The 16,382-nt window shown below is 41.4% G+C and overlaps 1 protein-coding gene across 5 annotated transcripts in view; it reads left to right on the forward strand.

Annotated features, from left to right (window-relative positions):
• Positions 1–16,382, forward strand: part of tpk1 (thiamin pyrophosphokinase 1) — a 79,096-nt gene that overhangs the window by 13,951 nt on the left and 48,763 nt on the right. For all 5 annotated transcript variants that reach the window (XM_086065939.1, XM_086065940.1, XM_086065942.1 and 2 more), the window contains exon 4: positions 13,060–13,126. In XM_086065939.1, the coding sequence (XP_085922065.1) occupies positions 13,060–13,126 (67 nt within the window). The remainder of the gene's footprint in view (positions 1–13,059; positions 13,127–16,382) is intronic.

Here is a 16,382-nt window from a genome sequence, read left to right on the forward strand (position 1 = left end):
CTGCCTGTTCAGTTTGAATTAAATAGGAGCCATGAAAGAGAATACATTTGCAAATAGCTTGCATCTCATTTTTAGGGACTGCATATCATTCATTAAAAAAACAAACAAACAGCAAACATCCTCATTTGTCTGTTTTTAAAATCAGAACAGGTAATAACCAGAAGTTAGTTATCCTATCCTAAATTGGCTTCATAAAATGAGTCATTGTGTTGTCTTTTTGAAGCGTCTAACCAGCAAGAGAATGAACATTTACACTCTGTTATAATGTAAAGTTCAACAATTTAAATAAGTAGGATTCAAATTATCACATACATTACACTGTAACAAATTGACTGTAGAATTTACAATAAATAACTGGCAAAAAAGTTGCCAGCTAATTATTGTCAAATATAATTTAATTACTATGAAAATCTATTACAGTATATCACTATATGTATTTATTTTTACAAGTATTTACTGTATATAAATTACATGTAATTACTGTATTTATTTATTTATTTATTTATTTTAAAGAAAACTGCAATTCACTAATCTAGTTTACAACTGTTTTTTGTATTCTAATTTACAGGAATTTACTGGCAACTAAAATTGTCAGTAAATTCCTGTAAATAAATAATACAGTATTTCGTAAATAAAATCCATCCATCCATTTTATGAACCGCTTATTCCTCCAAAGGGTTGCTGGGGTGTTGGAGCCAACACAGCTGGCTTGGGGCAGTAGGTGGGGTACACCCTGAACTGGTTGCAAGCCAGCCAATCGCAGGGCACACAGAGACGAACAACCATCCAGACCCACAATCAAACCTAGGGATAAGCGCCCAATTAACTCTTTTACTGCCAAAAACGTTAAATAACGTTTAGTAAAAACCTACGGAGGGGCGCCAAAGACGTTAAAAGACGTTCACTATGTTTTTTTTTTTTTTTTTTTGGAAACGGGTGGAGGAAAGCCTTGACCAGCTGTGCTGAAAGTATCAAGCAGATCTAGTTAGTACAATGACTCATTTTGGCCCCTAGATGGCAGCGATGACTCTCTTTGGACAAGATTGGGTGGGCGTCAGTAGAAGACGTGAGGCGGAGCTAGAGTGTTGAGGGGACAATGGCTGATGAAGCAACAATGGCGACCGGTTGCAAGCAGCTCACGCTTGAGCATTTTTTTCAAAGACGGAAAGCATCGATCAATACTAAAAAGCGCATTGATGTCGACGATGATGATGATGGTGACTCCGAGCTTGACGCCGAAGTTGGAAGCGTTGACGCGCGACTATGATCACGCCATAAAGCCTCACCGGCTAGCGATGCTAACGCCGGAAAACGCGGAGCACAACCGAGCACTTCTGCACAGGCGGACATTCAATCGGACGATGAAGAGTAGTCGAAAAGCATCGACCAATGCACATTGATGATGATGATGATGGTGACTCTCAAGGTTGACGCCGAAGTTGGAAGCGTTGACGCGCGACGATGATCACGTCATAAAGCCTCACCGGCTAGCGATGCTAACGCCGGAAAACGCTGAGCACAACCGAGCACTTCTGCACAAGCGGACATTCAATCGGACGATGAAGAGTACCCCGAGTCCAATGCATATTCATCGGAGGAGCGGGTACAGTCTGATCACGGAGAAGACACTGGTTCTGGACTACGATGCCACCATGAATGGAGTGGATAAGATGGATCAGAACATCTACCACCCGGTATAGGAACTGAAGGACATGAGGAAGCCAGATGTAACACCACCGTAACGTAACCGTAGCATGATCCTGATAGTAGACTTGATGGCAACACACACTGCAGTATATACTTGCTTATCCCCGGAAAAAACGGCCGGCAAGAAAGTGTAGCGTCTGCACGCGAAGAGGCAATCGCAGTGAAACTAATCTGTTGTGCAAATCCTGTTGCGTCTCCTTGCACGCAGGGGAGTGTTACACAAAAAGAAAAACTGTAGTTGAAACATCCACATAATTGTAAATAGTACCACAGTTGCACACATTTGTAAATAGTTTGCCAAATTGTTGTCAAATTGTTACACTGTTGAATGTAAATAAACGTATTTTGCTATCAAAAAACACTTTTTCATTCTTGGTGGTAATGTTTTATAGAAGTAAAGCACTATTTAGGTGTTTGTGGCATCATTCATGGACAAAAAAAAGTGTAAAATTCACTAGAGTGCATGAAATTACATTGTTTCACTAAAAGCTTGATTTCTCCGTATTTTGGTCCAAAACAAGCGCATTTGGGTGAAACTAACCATTTTCTATTGTTGTTTACTGAAGAACGGAATAAGGTAGAAACAAACGTATTTATTTATTTATTTATTTTATTTTTTTAAGAGCTCAGTATTGTTCATTCGGAAATGTCATCATCATTGCTCTTTTTTTTCTTTTCTTTTTTAATATATATATATATATATATATTTTTTTTTTTTTTTTTTTTTTGTGTGTGTGTGTGTGTGTGGGTGAGTATGTGTATGTGCGTGCGTGCGTGCGTGCGTGCGTGTATTTGTTAGCTCACCAGAAAACCTATTAGAAAAAATCTCATACCGTTCACCTAAACCGAACACCAGGAGACCCGAGGGGACCGAAGAAAACCAAGGAAGGCGAAATCCAGCACCGACCAGACACCCCCCACCAGAACTCCTCCCCAGCCCAAGAAACATCCAGACCCCAACAAATCCAAAAAACATAAAATCAGGGAGGCCTCAAGAGACCAAAGGAGAGACCGAGAAAAGGAAGGAAGGACAGATGAAGCCGCGTGAGATCCGCAGACACCAGCCTCCACCGATTCAATAACCTGAGGAGGAAACAGATTGTGTCTGAGTTTCGGTAGATGCTGGTGTGGTGGATCTGGCATGCATGAAAATCTCCACCAAAGAGGGGAGCCGACGACCCCCGCCGGAACAGAGCAAGCGCAACACCTCAGGGCCCCCCAGGCCGCGGCAGCGCCAAAGGACGACCCCCGGGCCCCGCCAGGGCCACCGGCCGGAGAGCAAACCCAGGAGCAGGAGCGCCCCCCGCCCCAACACGGCCCACGCCCCCGGCCCAACGCAGCGGGACGGGGCACTGCAGGCCCACCAGGCACCCCACCGGCCCCCAACCCCCGCCCCCCCCACGACCCCCCGCCCCCCATCCACCCCCGCCACCCACCCCAACCCAGCCCCAGCCGCCCCCAATCCCCCAGACACCCCCCCAGCACCCCCCCACCCCGCAACCCCCACCACCCCCCCCAACAAAGCCGCCGACCCCACCCCGACCAACCGGCAGCCGCGCCCATCCCACCCCCCGCCGTGTGGAAGGACGGAACACCGGGGGCAGAAGGGGGAGAGGGGGGCACCGGAGGGCGGCCGACACCCCCGAACCCCAGGCCCAGCTGGGGAAGGCCCCGGTCGTCACCCCAGCGTTCTTTGTGAAAATTAACCCCTGTTACTGAGTCCGCCAGCTCGCGGACTGGCGAACTCTACCCCTAAACCGTGAATGTGACCCCACCCAGTGTATATACAAGTGTGTGTGTATGGTGCATTAAAATTAGGAGCAGGTGAACCGGAGCCGATGGAAATGATATTCCCACGCTCCGATCCACCCGCCACCCAAGCATGTTGCTGAGTGTATGTGGTGCATTAAAAAAAATAGATAGGACGGGGGGGGGGGGGGGGGGGCGGCGACACGGACAGGGGACCGCAGCACTGCTCTATACTGCGGCCCCCAACCGATGGCACCTCCACAAGCCCCCCCCCCACCCACAAGTTGTGTGGTGTATTAAAATTGGAGGGGAGTTGTAGGGTGAAGACGGTGTTTCCACCCTACCCCACCCCCCAAAGTGAGTTATGTGCCCTATATGTCTATAAAAGTGTATTGTGCAAACCTAGTGTAGTGAGTTAAGAGGAGTGACCAGCGGGGCCCTCTCCAACCGGGCGGGGGCAGGAGGCGCACCGGCCCACCAAGCCCCCACCCACCCCACCAGGACCCCGGCGGGCATATGGGACCCGCCCGGCGGGGCGATAGGGCTCGCCCCCCGGATACTGGGTCCCGCCCGAGGTGTCAGGACGCCCACCGGAGCGGGGCGGGCACGACACCGAACCGCGTCGCCGGGCCCAGAGCGACGGACCGCGCCGGAACGGCGCCGCCCCCGACACCAGGGAAAGCCCCGCAACGCAGCACCCCCCAAGAGACCCAGGGAACGGCCAAGACGCAGCCGCCACCCAGCAGCCAACAGAGGGGCAGACCCGCCCACTCCCCGCCAGGGGGGACAGCACCCACAGAATTAACCCACTGGCATGCCGTGAATCCGAATATCAACCCCTGGTGCCCATCGGAGGTGAATCCGCTCGATCTCGCTGGCAGCAGCCTGGTTCCTGACTATAGAAACACAACCATTAGTTACAAATTGCCTAATACAGAAACATCAATGCAAGTTATAACGCTGCTGTGGCTCTCGCTAACAGGCAGAATTAAAATCCAAGTTTAGGTTAAAAAATTCTATATACGTAGACCATGTTTCTTTAAATTTTGACATTTGGTTCTTATTTGAGGCAGATATTTTTTCCATTAAAATATGATTTATGAGGAGGTTAGACCATTGGTCGATATTCAAAGTTTGTTTATTTTTCCAGTTAACAAGAATTGTTTTTTTTGCGATAGTAAGGGCTACAAGTATAGATTGAAATTGTTTATGTGGTAAGTCAATTGTTGTTAAGTCACCTACCAAACACAAGTTTGGAGAGAACGGTATCCTACAGTCCAAGACAGCGGAAAGTTTTTCTAAGACTTTAGTCCAGAAACACATAACCGGAGTACATAACCATAAAGCATGAAAATAAGTGTCTGTAGTGTTTTGTAAACACTGGAGACAAATGTCGGAGTCTGAGAGTCCCATTTTCTTCATCATATATTGAGTAATGTATGTTCTGTGAATAATTTTATATTGGATAAGTTGTAAATTTGTGTGTTTTGTCATTTTAAAAACATTTTCACAAACTTGAATCCAAAAGACAGATTCCGGAGCTATAGACAAGTCTGTTTCCCATTTTGAGATGGGTAAAGACGTTTTATCAGTATATGAAAGTAACTTATATATTTTTGAGAGTTTTTTTGTTGTTGTCGAAGAAAGCTTGGTAATATCTTTAGCTAAAACAGGCGGTTGGAGCGTACCCTGGAGTGTTGGAATTTGTTTCTTTATCATACTTTTAACTTGCAAATAATGTAAAAAGTTTCCGTTTTTTATTTTATATTTTTGGAGCAAGGATGTATATGATATAAACATATTATCTGAGAAGAGATGGTGGAGATGTGTAATTCCTTTCTGCTCCCACACATTCAAATAAAACGATTGGTTGTTAATTTGAAAGTCGGGGTTATGCCATAGGGGAGAAAGCCCGCTGGGCTCCACTTGGGCTTTTGTCATTTCTAGTGCCTTCCACCAGGCAGTCAGGGTGGCGGAAATCATTGGATTTTTAAAGCAGTTATGTCGCTTAATCGATGTTGTAATAAAGAGTAAATCTAGGAGTCTGAGGTTATTACAATCCTTCTGTTCTAGTTCCAGCCAACAGTTAGTATCTCTATTGGGTTGTGCCCATAAAATAATATATTGTAGCTGGTTGGCTATATAATAGTGCATAAAATTTGGTGCCTCTAGACCTCCTTTGGATTTATTTTTCTGAAGAGTAGATAGACTAATCTTTGCTTCTTTTTTTTTTCCAGTAAAATTTTGTAACGGCTGAGTCCAACAACTGGAACCAGTTAGCCGTAGGTTTAAATGGAATCATTGAGAAAAAATAGTTTATTTTGGGTAAAACTTTCATTTTAATAGTGGCTATTCGTCCTATTAGAGAAATAGGAAGATTATTCCAGCGCTCCAAGTCACTATAAATGCTATCCAGAAGTGGAGTGAAATTTAAATTAACTAAATCAGTTAATTTAGGTGAGATTTTTATGCCTAAGTATTTTAAATTACCTATAGGAAATGAGTAGTATGGGTCCTGGCTTGCAGGGTTCCATGAATTTTCTGTAATAGGTAGAAGTGTTGATTTTGTCCAGTTAATAGAATAGTCTGATAACTGTGAGAATTTAGTTATTAAGTTAAATACTTCCCCTAACGAAATAGCAGGCTTTTCTAAATAAAGTAAAATATCATCGGCATATAGATAAATTTTGTGTTCTGTTACCCCAGAGTGAATTCCTTGAATCATTCTTTCCTGGCGTATGGCTAATGCAAGCGGTTCAATAAATATTGCAAATAATAAAGGCGACAGTGGGCATCCCTGTCTTGTGCCTCTCTGTAGAGTAAAACTCTTAGATATAATCCCATTAGTAGTAACAGTAGCTTTATGAGAATCATATAATACTGACACCCAGTGAATAAATGACTTCCCAAAGCCAAATTTATTTAAAACAGCAAAGAGGAAGGACCAGTTAACTTTATCAAAAGCTTTTTCTGCATCCAATGATATAATAACTGCCTTTTTATCATGCCGCTGTGACATACTAATAAGGTTAAAGAGCCTTCTAATATTATTAGTAGAGTGACGCTCTTTAATAAAGCCTGTTTGGTCGCTATGAATGATTGTCGGGATTACTGTTTCTAATCTAGATGTAAAAGCCTTAGTGATAATTTTAATATCAGTGTTAATTAGTGAAATCGGACGGTAACTTGATGGAAGGGTGGGGTCTTTTTCTGGCTTTAATAAAAGTTTAATTGCTGCTGTATTCATGTGTGGGCGTATGTGACCATTAGTTTTAATTTCTGTTACTACTCTTAAGAATAGTGGAGCAAGCATTGACCAGAAGTGCTTTAAAAATATAGCCGGATAACCATCCGGGCCGGGTGCTTTGCCATTTGGCATACTATCTAGAGCACTGTACAACTCGTTTATAGTAAGTGGTGCATCTAACATATCTTTATATTCAGTAGTTACCTGAGGTATATTTAAGCTACTGAGGAATGCCTCAATATGCTCTGGGTTAGGTTTATTAGTTTCTGAGTAGAAATTGTGATAATAATTATAAAAAATTTGATTAATTTCTTCTGGTGATTGTGTACATTCACCAGTTGTACCTTTAATAGCCGTTATAAGCGATTTTTCCCGATTACGTTGAAGTTGGTTTGCAAGAAATTTACCTGATTTGTTATTATATTCAAAGTTGTTGTATCTCAATTGTTGTATTAAAAACTCTGTCTTTTTAGTTAACATATCGTCTAACTGTATTTTTGTATTTTGTAAGTCAGTCCATATTTGGTTATTTGGGTTTATTGCGTACTCATCCGTCAGTTGTTTAATTTTATCTTCCAAGTCTTTTTCTAATTTTTGATCCTGTTTCTTTTTATAAGATGAATATGATATAATTTTACCTCTAATTACTGCTTTCCCAGCTTCCCAGAGAAGAGCTGGAGATAGGTCTGGAGAGTCATTTATTTCCAAAAAGTCTGCCCATTCTTTTCTTATAATTTTGTCAAATTCTGCGTCGTTTAGTAGTGAGATGTTAAAACGCCATGTAGGTGGTGGTTTAAAGGTATAATAAACTTGTAGGGAAAGGGAGACTGGTGCATGGTCGCTAATAATAATAGGATGTATTTTTGTAACGGTTTTATCAGCAATAGAATTATTTGTAAGAAAAAAATCAATTCTTGAAAAGGACCGGTGCACAGCGGAAAAGAAGGTAAATTCCTTCTTATTTGGGTTTTTAAGTCTCCAGCTGTCAACGAGGCCAAAGTCATCCATATATTCCCCTATTACTTTTGTGGATTGTGATCGCCTTATACATGTTGTTTTATTAGAACGATCTATTAATGGATTTAAGGTTGTGTTAAAGTCTCCTCCAATAATAATAGTAGAGTTCGCTGCTAATTCAAACAGCTTAGAGAAAAATTCATGGAAAAAAGCCGGGTCATCATTATTAGGGGCATATAAATTACCGAATGTATATATTTTATTAAATATAGTCACCTGAATAATAATGTATCGGCCCTCTGGGTCTGTTATTGTATTATTTAGAGTAAAGAGTAAATTCTTATGTATGAGTATACAGACTCCCCTTTGTCTACTGTTATAAGGGGCAGAGTACGCTTGGCTAAAATTTTTATCAATAAGTAATTTTTCTTCAGATTTTTGTAGGTGGGTTTCTTGTAGGAGGCAAATATCTGCTTTTAATTTTAAGAGATGGTCTAAAGTTTTTATTCTTTTTGCCTGTGAGCGAGCGCCACAAACATTCCAGGAAACCAGAACTAATTTATGCATACAAATAATATAAACTCAGTCCTATGTATATATCTGTATAGGCCATTTGCCACCACTGGCATGTTATAGGATAGAATCAAAGTGGTTAGGTGATTTATATAGTTTGTATAAAATATGAGGTAACGTATAAGGTAACATGTAAGGTAATGTGTAAGGTAACGTGTAAGGTAACGTGTAAGGTAACGTGTAAGGTAACGTGTAAGTAAATAAAACAGTGCAAAAACGAGTAGGGCGGTGAAAGTGAAGGAAATTAACAGGGGATTAAACATAACAATACACCAGTAACCCCAGCGACAAACTTTTTTTTCTGATGAAAGATGAGAGTTCAATCTTTCATTTGGTAGTATGTGTGTTTCCATAGTCCAAACACAAAATTTTCTGTGGACCTTGAAAGATCAGTCAAAATGCTTAAATCGGCTGGCACCCACAGCATCCCTTTTCTGAAAACGTCTGGCAGTCAAAGAGTTCCTACCATGCATGTTTTTGGAATGTGGGAGGAGACCGGAGCACCCGGAAGAAACCCACGCAGGCATGGGGAGAACATGCAAACCCCACCCCGGAAGGCCAAAGCCCGGACTCGATCTCACACCCTCAGCACTGGGAGGCGGACGTGCTAACCCACATGTGCCTGAGTCCTGCATGTTTTTGAGGTTTCTCTACTCTAACCCACCTGATTCAATGATCAGGATAATTATCAGGCCCCTGCAGAGTTGGCTGAGGATCTTAAATATGATTCAGCTGTGTTGAACGTGGGAAACCTCTAAAACATGCAGGATTTAGGCCCTCGAGGACCGGACTTTGTCACCACTGTGCTAACCAGTCAGCCACCGTGCCGCTCTCGTTGTAAAATCAATCCCCGTTCTGCAGCCAAGTGCATAAATGAATGTTAGCTGTAACGTTGCGATGTGAAGACGCTGCAGACTGCCCTCGCGTTAAAATATTACTCACCAATTCGCTGAATTTTTGTCCTTGCTCCGGTGATAATACATCCAATACCAGATACCCGCCAAAATCCGACAATCTTGGCAGTATTTACATGTAATCCACATAGGCGGTGGAGACGTATCTGCTTTAGTTTTTGAGATCAATGATCCCTGGTGAGGTAAGACCTGGATCGTTTAGTTGTAGATTAAACGTGCAGACAACGCTGCAGACTACTATGTCAGTGAACCAATAGCACACAACGCTACATATCACGTGATGTTATTCCGCCAATCTCAATCGACATGCAACAGCTGTTGGTCACAACAACAGCTGAGCTGTGCGTGGTAACGCGACACGACGAAACATTACACAAAATAACGTGTGAAAGGCGCAGCTTCTACGTTTAAGTGAGTATACATATTTTGGGAAAACACTACTGATGCTATTTATATGTTGTATAAAGTTTGGTGTTGTAAATGACGAGTAAATGCGTCAAATGTTAGCATGTATGTTAGCATATATGTTGTTTACAAGTCTTGCTCAAGCACTTGTGAAGCTCGAGACCTGAAGCTATATTTCTTTGTCGCTGAATATTACGTTTTTCATCACAGATGGTGTGGAAGGAAAAACGTTATGGCCATGCAGCTTCAGTCATTGAAGGGCTTGATAAGCCACTCACTCACCGTGACAAGTTGACGTTACGATTTAGTTTAGTGAGGGTATTTTATTCATGTTACAGAAATGTAATTTGCCATAGAGGGAGAAATCATGGACGTAATGTAGGGTTAGGCAACAAATCAAATTAATTTGATACATCGTCATTTGAAAAATCGAATCGTTGAAAATTAGCTAAATCGTGAAATCGAATTTTGTCTTCAGGATTATTAAAAGCTGTTGTTTTTATGTTCTGTTACATCCAAATGTTTTTGTGAGTTGTAATTTTGCACAAGTGGCAGAAAGCTGGATGGGTGAGTTACAAAACACGTTTACAATAGCTGCCAACTACTTACTTGTGGCATTTAAGCATAAACTATGAGTGTTAGGTTTATGTTCAAACTGATTTAGAATCAGTATACATGATTGTTTGAACATTTTGCACAATAATTATTTTTTTAATAAATGAAACCTTTAAATGAATGTTTATTGGGTTTATTACATTAAAATTGATTACAATCGTAATCGTCCTGAATGACTAAAAATCAAGATTTCATTTTTTGGCCACATCGCCCACCCTACTACGGGGTCACTCAGCAAAATGAACCCCCTCCCCGAAGAAAATTACCATAGAAGTTTGTTGAACATAAACAATTGTCCAATTTAATTACACACCTTAGGGTTTGTATCTTATCCATCTTATTGGCATATCAATGAACTAACTATTAATTATATTAATTTAATGAACAACAACGACTTGAGTTAGTCATCTTCAAATGACCTATTGCCACAGATTGTGCAGGGAGCTCATTCAGTTTTCAGGTGCATCTCCCCATAACATAGTTTGTTTTCTTACAAGAGCAATGCACCAGCTCGAGTGTTGCCTCTGTTGCTGCGGGGAGTGTTCATCCAGTCCATTCATTCCACATCGCCGCAGACCTGTCCTGGACTACGAACACTGTGGCATTGGTGAAGAAGGCCCAGCAGCGGCGGCTCTACTTCCTGAGGGTTTTCAGGAAGGAGATCTTCAACAGTCAACACCCCTTCTACCGCTCATGCGTAGAGAGTCAGCTGACTTAAGCCATTACAGTGTGGTACCCCAGCTGTACTGAGGCGGAAAGGAAGAGGTTGCATAGAGTATGAAAGGACAGCAGAGAAGATCATTGGCTGCTGTCTGCTTTCACCTCGACATCTACCACTCCCGCTGCCTCAGTATAGCTCAGAACATTATTAAGGACTCTTTTCACCCAAGTCACCATCTCTTTGACCTGGTAGGCTCAGGCAAGCGTTACAGGTCAATAAAATCAAGAACAAACAGGTTCAAAAACAGTTTTTATCCAAGAGCTTTTGTAGCGCTGTTTTTATCTACCCTTTTAGTTACTTTTTAATCTGTATATACTATTATTCATTCCATTTTGTGTGTTTATAATTATTTAAATTTTGTACGAGGGAGTAACACAATCTCGTATCTTAATGTTACTATGACAATAAAAGCTATTCCATCCATCCATCCATCTTCTCAGGGGCAGGAACAGGCTTACATTCAAGGCAACCCCAGAAACATCTAAATTCCAACAAATTAGGGAGACCTCAAGAGACCAAAGGAGAGACTGAGGAAAGGAAGGAAGGATAGATGAAGCAGAGTGAGATCCACAGACGTCAGCCTCCACCGACCAAAGGAAGAAGCAGATTGAGTTTTAATTTCGATAGATGCTGGTGTGGTGGATCTGGCATGCATGAAAACCTCCAACCAAAGAGGGGAGCCGTCGACCCCTACCAGGACAGAGCAAGCGCAACACCTTGGGGCCCCCCAGGCCACGGCAGCGCCAAGGGACAACCCTCGGGCCCCGCAGGGGCCACCGGCCGGAGAGCAAACCCAGGAGCCAGGCGCGCCCCCCACCCCAACACGGCCTGCGCCCCCAACCCAACGCAGCAGGACGGGGCACGGCAGGCCCGCCAGGCACCCCACCGGCTCACAGCCCCCCCCCCCCCCCCATCCACCCCCGCCACCCACCACAACCCAGCCGCCCCCAAACCCCCAGACACACACACCCACCAGCACCCCCCCCCCCCCACCCAGCCACCCGTTGGCCTTTTCAGTTGAAAACATTTGTATTTGAAATCAAAATTACCTAGAAATAAAAGCCTACATATTGATCTATCTGATATTCATTGTTCAAAGTTAAACACAATGTTTTCAATCTACAATGTAATTAGCTGCATTGTTTCATTTGGAGTCTATCTGAGTCACCACACTGTAACTTACATTTAAAATGTAAATGTATGGCTTTGAAAGTGAGTCAATAAGCAGTATACTGTACAGAGTCCAGTAGTGCGGTGATACTGATACAGCAACAAATGTGCAAATTGATGCATAACTCTTAAAGCAATATAAAGTGTTTAGTAGTGCAGTAATACTGATCAACAACTGTTCTGCAAATGGTGCAGTGTGACACAGCTACAATGATGAATACAATAATAATGGCATTCAGTTGTGCTAAATTGGCAGTGTCACTATAACATTTGTAGTCAACTGGATGTTTAAAAAGTTAAGGACGAAGCGAAATAAGTTGGTTCTAGTGTGCATTATTCAATTACACCTACTAGAGACAAGGATATGTTAATGAAAGAAAACGCCACTGTGGTCACATAAATAAGTTGAATCTGACTAATGTAATAACACATTTTTAAAAAACATATACTTTTAAAAACCATATATATAAAAAAATATCATTGAGTTCATCTGAGATGACTGACGCAAAGTGGAAAAGTGTGATGTGTTTTAATGAGTCCACATTTCAAATAGTTTTTTGGAAATCATTTATGTCTTGTGGCCATAGAGGAAAAGGACATTCCAGATTGTCTTCAGCTCAAAGTAAAAAAAAAAAAAAACAGTATCTCTGACGATATGAGGGTGTTTTAGTTCCCATGGCAAGGGTAATTTGCACATCTGTGAAGGCACCATTAATGCTGAAAGGTACATAAAGGCTATGAAGCAAAATATGCAGCCATCCAAGCAACGTCTTTTTTAAGGATGTACCGGGTACCTGCTTATTTCAGTAAGACAGTGCTAAGCCACATTCTGCACATGTTGCAACAGTACCTTCCCAATACCATCACATGTATTTCATCATCCAGTGTAATGCATGTGACAGTAACTATGTGATATCATGACACACTGAGGTCCTGTTCACATCAATGTATCTATTTTTCATTTCCCTCATGTCTATCTTTATCTTGCTGTCTCTTTGTAGCTCTTTTGACGGCATGTGCTGATGGTGCTGCCAATCATCTGTATAACGTCACTGGAAAAAGTGACAGGTCAGTCTGCCAATTTTCATCATTTATATATAATAACTGTGTTGTGTTGTATTCATTGTGTAATTATGGGGTGATTTTATTTTATTTTTTTACAAGGAAGTGGGGCTGGACAATCTGGCTTTAAATACTTGAATTGTGGTTGCTTGTTTGTTTACTATGTGCCTATTGTAAAAAATAAAAATAAAAAAAGCACCCCTTTTGCCTTATTATCACATTCTGTACTATATGTGTACAGTATCTAAGAAAATCATACCAAGGCTGTTTTTTGCACATTTTGAACCCAAATGCTGTATGGGTATCTGTCTAATGGAAAACTGCTGTTAGCGCTGAGATGGATCTGGGGCCTCTTTGGTCCCCGAAGTGTTCAGGCTTTCACATTAACGCGTAGAGTGTGAACATGAGTGTGTGTTTTTTAAAGGCTGTTGATGAAAATGAGGGTTCGACCTCTCGTTTTCTCCAACCGTTAAGGGACATGAGCAAGTTTGGGGTTTATTTTAGTAGTCAAGGTCGGTTTGAAACTGAGTCCCACAAGATTTCATCCTTTATTCAATCATCTACATTATCATTCTTGTCCAAAAGACCTTGCTTTACTGATATTTCCATTGCATGAGTAAAATAGATTAAGTGGCAGTGATCTACTGCAACAGAGCCACCTCGGGTCCGGGCACCTCACATAATAACAAAGAAAGACACAAGAGAGGAAGATTGATTAGTTTGTGTGGCTGAAAACTCAAAGAACCTCCTTAATTTTGCAAACATTGGCACTTTGAAGATCAGGACTTAAATACGATGTCTGCAGAAGAATAATTGCAGAAAAGAGCTGGGATGATTCTGCCCGACAGCGATGTTACATAAAGTATGAGTAAATACTTCCACTTTATAGTGTAGTACATTCCTTTGTATGTTGCAAAGTTTGTCTCCAGTTGTGTCACTAACCTCACAGCAAACCATGGGTGTGTATCAATTTTGTAGATATATGTATATTATATAGCTATACGGGGTTACTTACTGATTGCTTCAAAGGGGATTGTTATAGAAAATGACTGACAGTTTTATTTTTTTGAGCAAAATATATAGAAAGAGAACTTCTTAGTGAAATTCAGGCCATTTGTATTTATATAGGTCCTACAATACCCCTAAGATTTATCCACCCTTGGCCAACAACATGGGTATAACAACCTTAAAGTATCAAATCTGGGTTATTTTTTTTGTCATATGCTTTCAGATCAGTGCACACCCTAATCTGCACTTTTGCTTGCACACAAACCATATCATAAAATGATTAGTCCACTGAAGCCCAGCAAGCAAGTAAATAGCTGACAAATGATGCTGCCTAAATACGGGGCAGCAAAGCAGAAAGAAGTGCTGCATTCATGTTGGGGAGGATAGAAGTTATGTCACATTTGTGTTGGAATTATTGCATTCCAATTGCCCACTGAGATGCTGCACCTGCAAGATTGCGTTCTGAAGGACAAACATAAATGGATATTTCTCTGAAATGCAAATGAAGGTAACTTATTCTGCAGAAGCAATGTCCTTAAAGAGTAGCAGGCGATCATTCGTGTGTACCAGTCTGCCTGCTTCAAGTGGAACTTATTTAGTGAAATAAAAGGTTTGCAGAGCTATACTTGGTTTGATGACCTCCAAAAGTTGAAGCAGTTTAGATTAAATAATACAAACACACACAATATTGATTTCTTTTTAAAAAATCTTATTTTTTGTCATCTTCTACTTTCATTCATATGGTTGTTTTCTTGCTCTTTCATATCATATCAGGTGATGTTATTCCTATTGACTTTTACTCATGTACCTGTCCTTTTTTTAACATTCAGAATATTGTGCATCATTATCATTATATATCGTGCACATGGAGCACATCAAGCAGTCATCAATTGCTTGGAAACCCACATCACTGTTTTGTTCCATTTTCAGCTGAATCTCAAGTACACTTGAAGCAGTATTTAATTCAACCTCCTATAATGATGTCTATGCAAGCATGCCTCATCTTCTGTAGCCTTACCTACCTACCTTACGGCAGTTCTGATCAGGTTTGTTGACAGGAAGATAAAGATTGCTCTTTTGTTGAACGCTACAAGGTTAAAGGTAAACATGTCTACGTCAATGAAAATCTCACAAAACGAAATGCAGACATTGCCAGAAGGGCGCGACAATTGAGAAATAATTGACTTAACGAGAACACATGGACAAAAAACAGTCGGATCATCATTCAAACAAAAGAAGACTCATCTTCTCAGAAGAAAATACAGATCTTGAAAACAGTGGAAGAATTGGCGTAGTTTCAGAGACAATAACTTCAATCAGTAACTCACATTATTAAATTGTAGATTATGTTTTACCCAAATGAAATTATTGTAATATATTACTAATTACTAATTAACCCAAAATTGGCGCTGTTATGATTTGAATAATGTGAATATAGCATATGATTACTGCCAAGGTTAACTTTTGTTTATTCACCTACATTGATAACATATATTGCTGCTCCTGTAAGAATGTAAACATTGGTTCTACAGTATTTCTGTTTGGACATTTGATGTAACATGCAAGGCTGTCGTGATTAGGTTGTATTGTGGCTGCAATGTATCTGCTGTAAATATTTACAATGGGTTGGTAAACATGGTTCCGGGATGGAGCCGGCGGGGCCTACTCAGCTGGTGGGTAACCTTGGTGGGAGTGTCAAGATCTAAGCATCATCTGGATGCTGGCAACAGTGGTGGATGGTGGCTGAGCTGACCAGAATCGAGTGAACATTGCTGTGGACGCAATGGGCAGAATGCAAGCCGATCTACTCTTCTGGAAGCCACAACATGTGTGAAAGCTGATCCAAGGTCAGCAAAGACGGTACTGGTGAACGAGCATGCGCTTGCCTTGGCTACTCGCCTGGTTGAGTGGGCCTGTTGGTGGCATCCGGGAACCGGTTTAACAATTCCAAATTATTGGTACTAGCTGCAACTTATACTCAAACATTACTCAACATAAACTGAGCGAGGAGTGTGTAGATTTAAGTCTGGGATTGATAACGATATGAATCAATGACTTTCAATATCTGACTGATGCGTATAGTAAGAATCGATGGGGACGGGTTACTAATAAGCCATGGCTTCTACCCGTCAGCCCTTCTTTCGGATGTCAATGTTGCAAATGATATGATGTGATCGATGTAACCTGTAATAATGTGTCTGAAAGGCAACAATTAATAAAACAAACAAACAAAAACCTTGACTCTCGGTTCTTG

Source organism: Leptonotus elevatus, chromosome 21 (assembly GCF_054856555.1).
Source record: "Leptonotus elevatus isolate MCC_2025b chromosome 21, RoL_Lele_1.0, whole genome shotgun sequence".
Classification (NCBI taxonomy): Eukaryota; Metazoa; Chordata; class Actinopteri; order Syngnathiformes; family Syngnathidae; genus Leptonotus; species Leptonotus elevatus.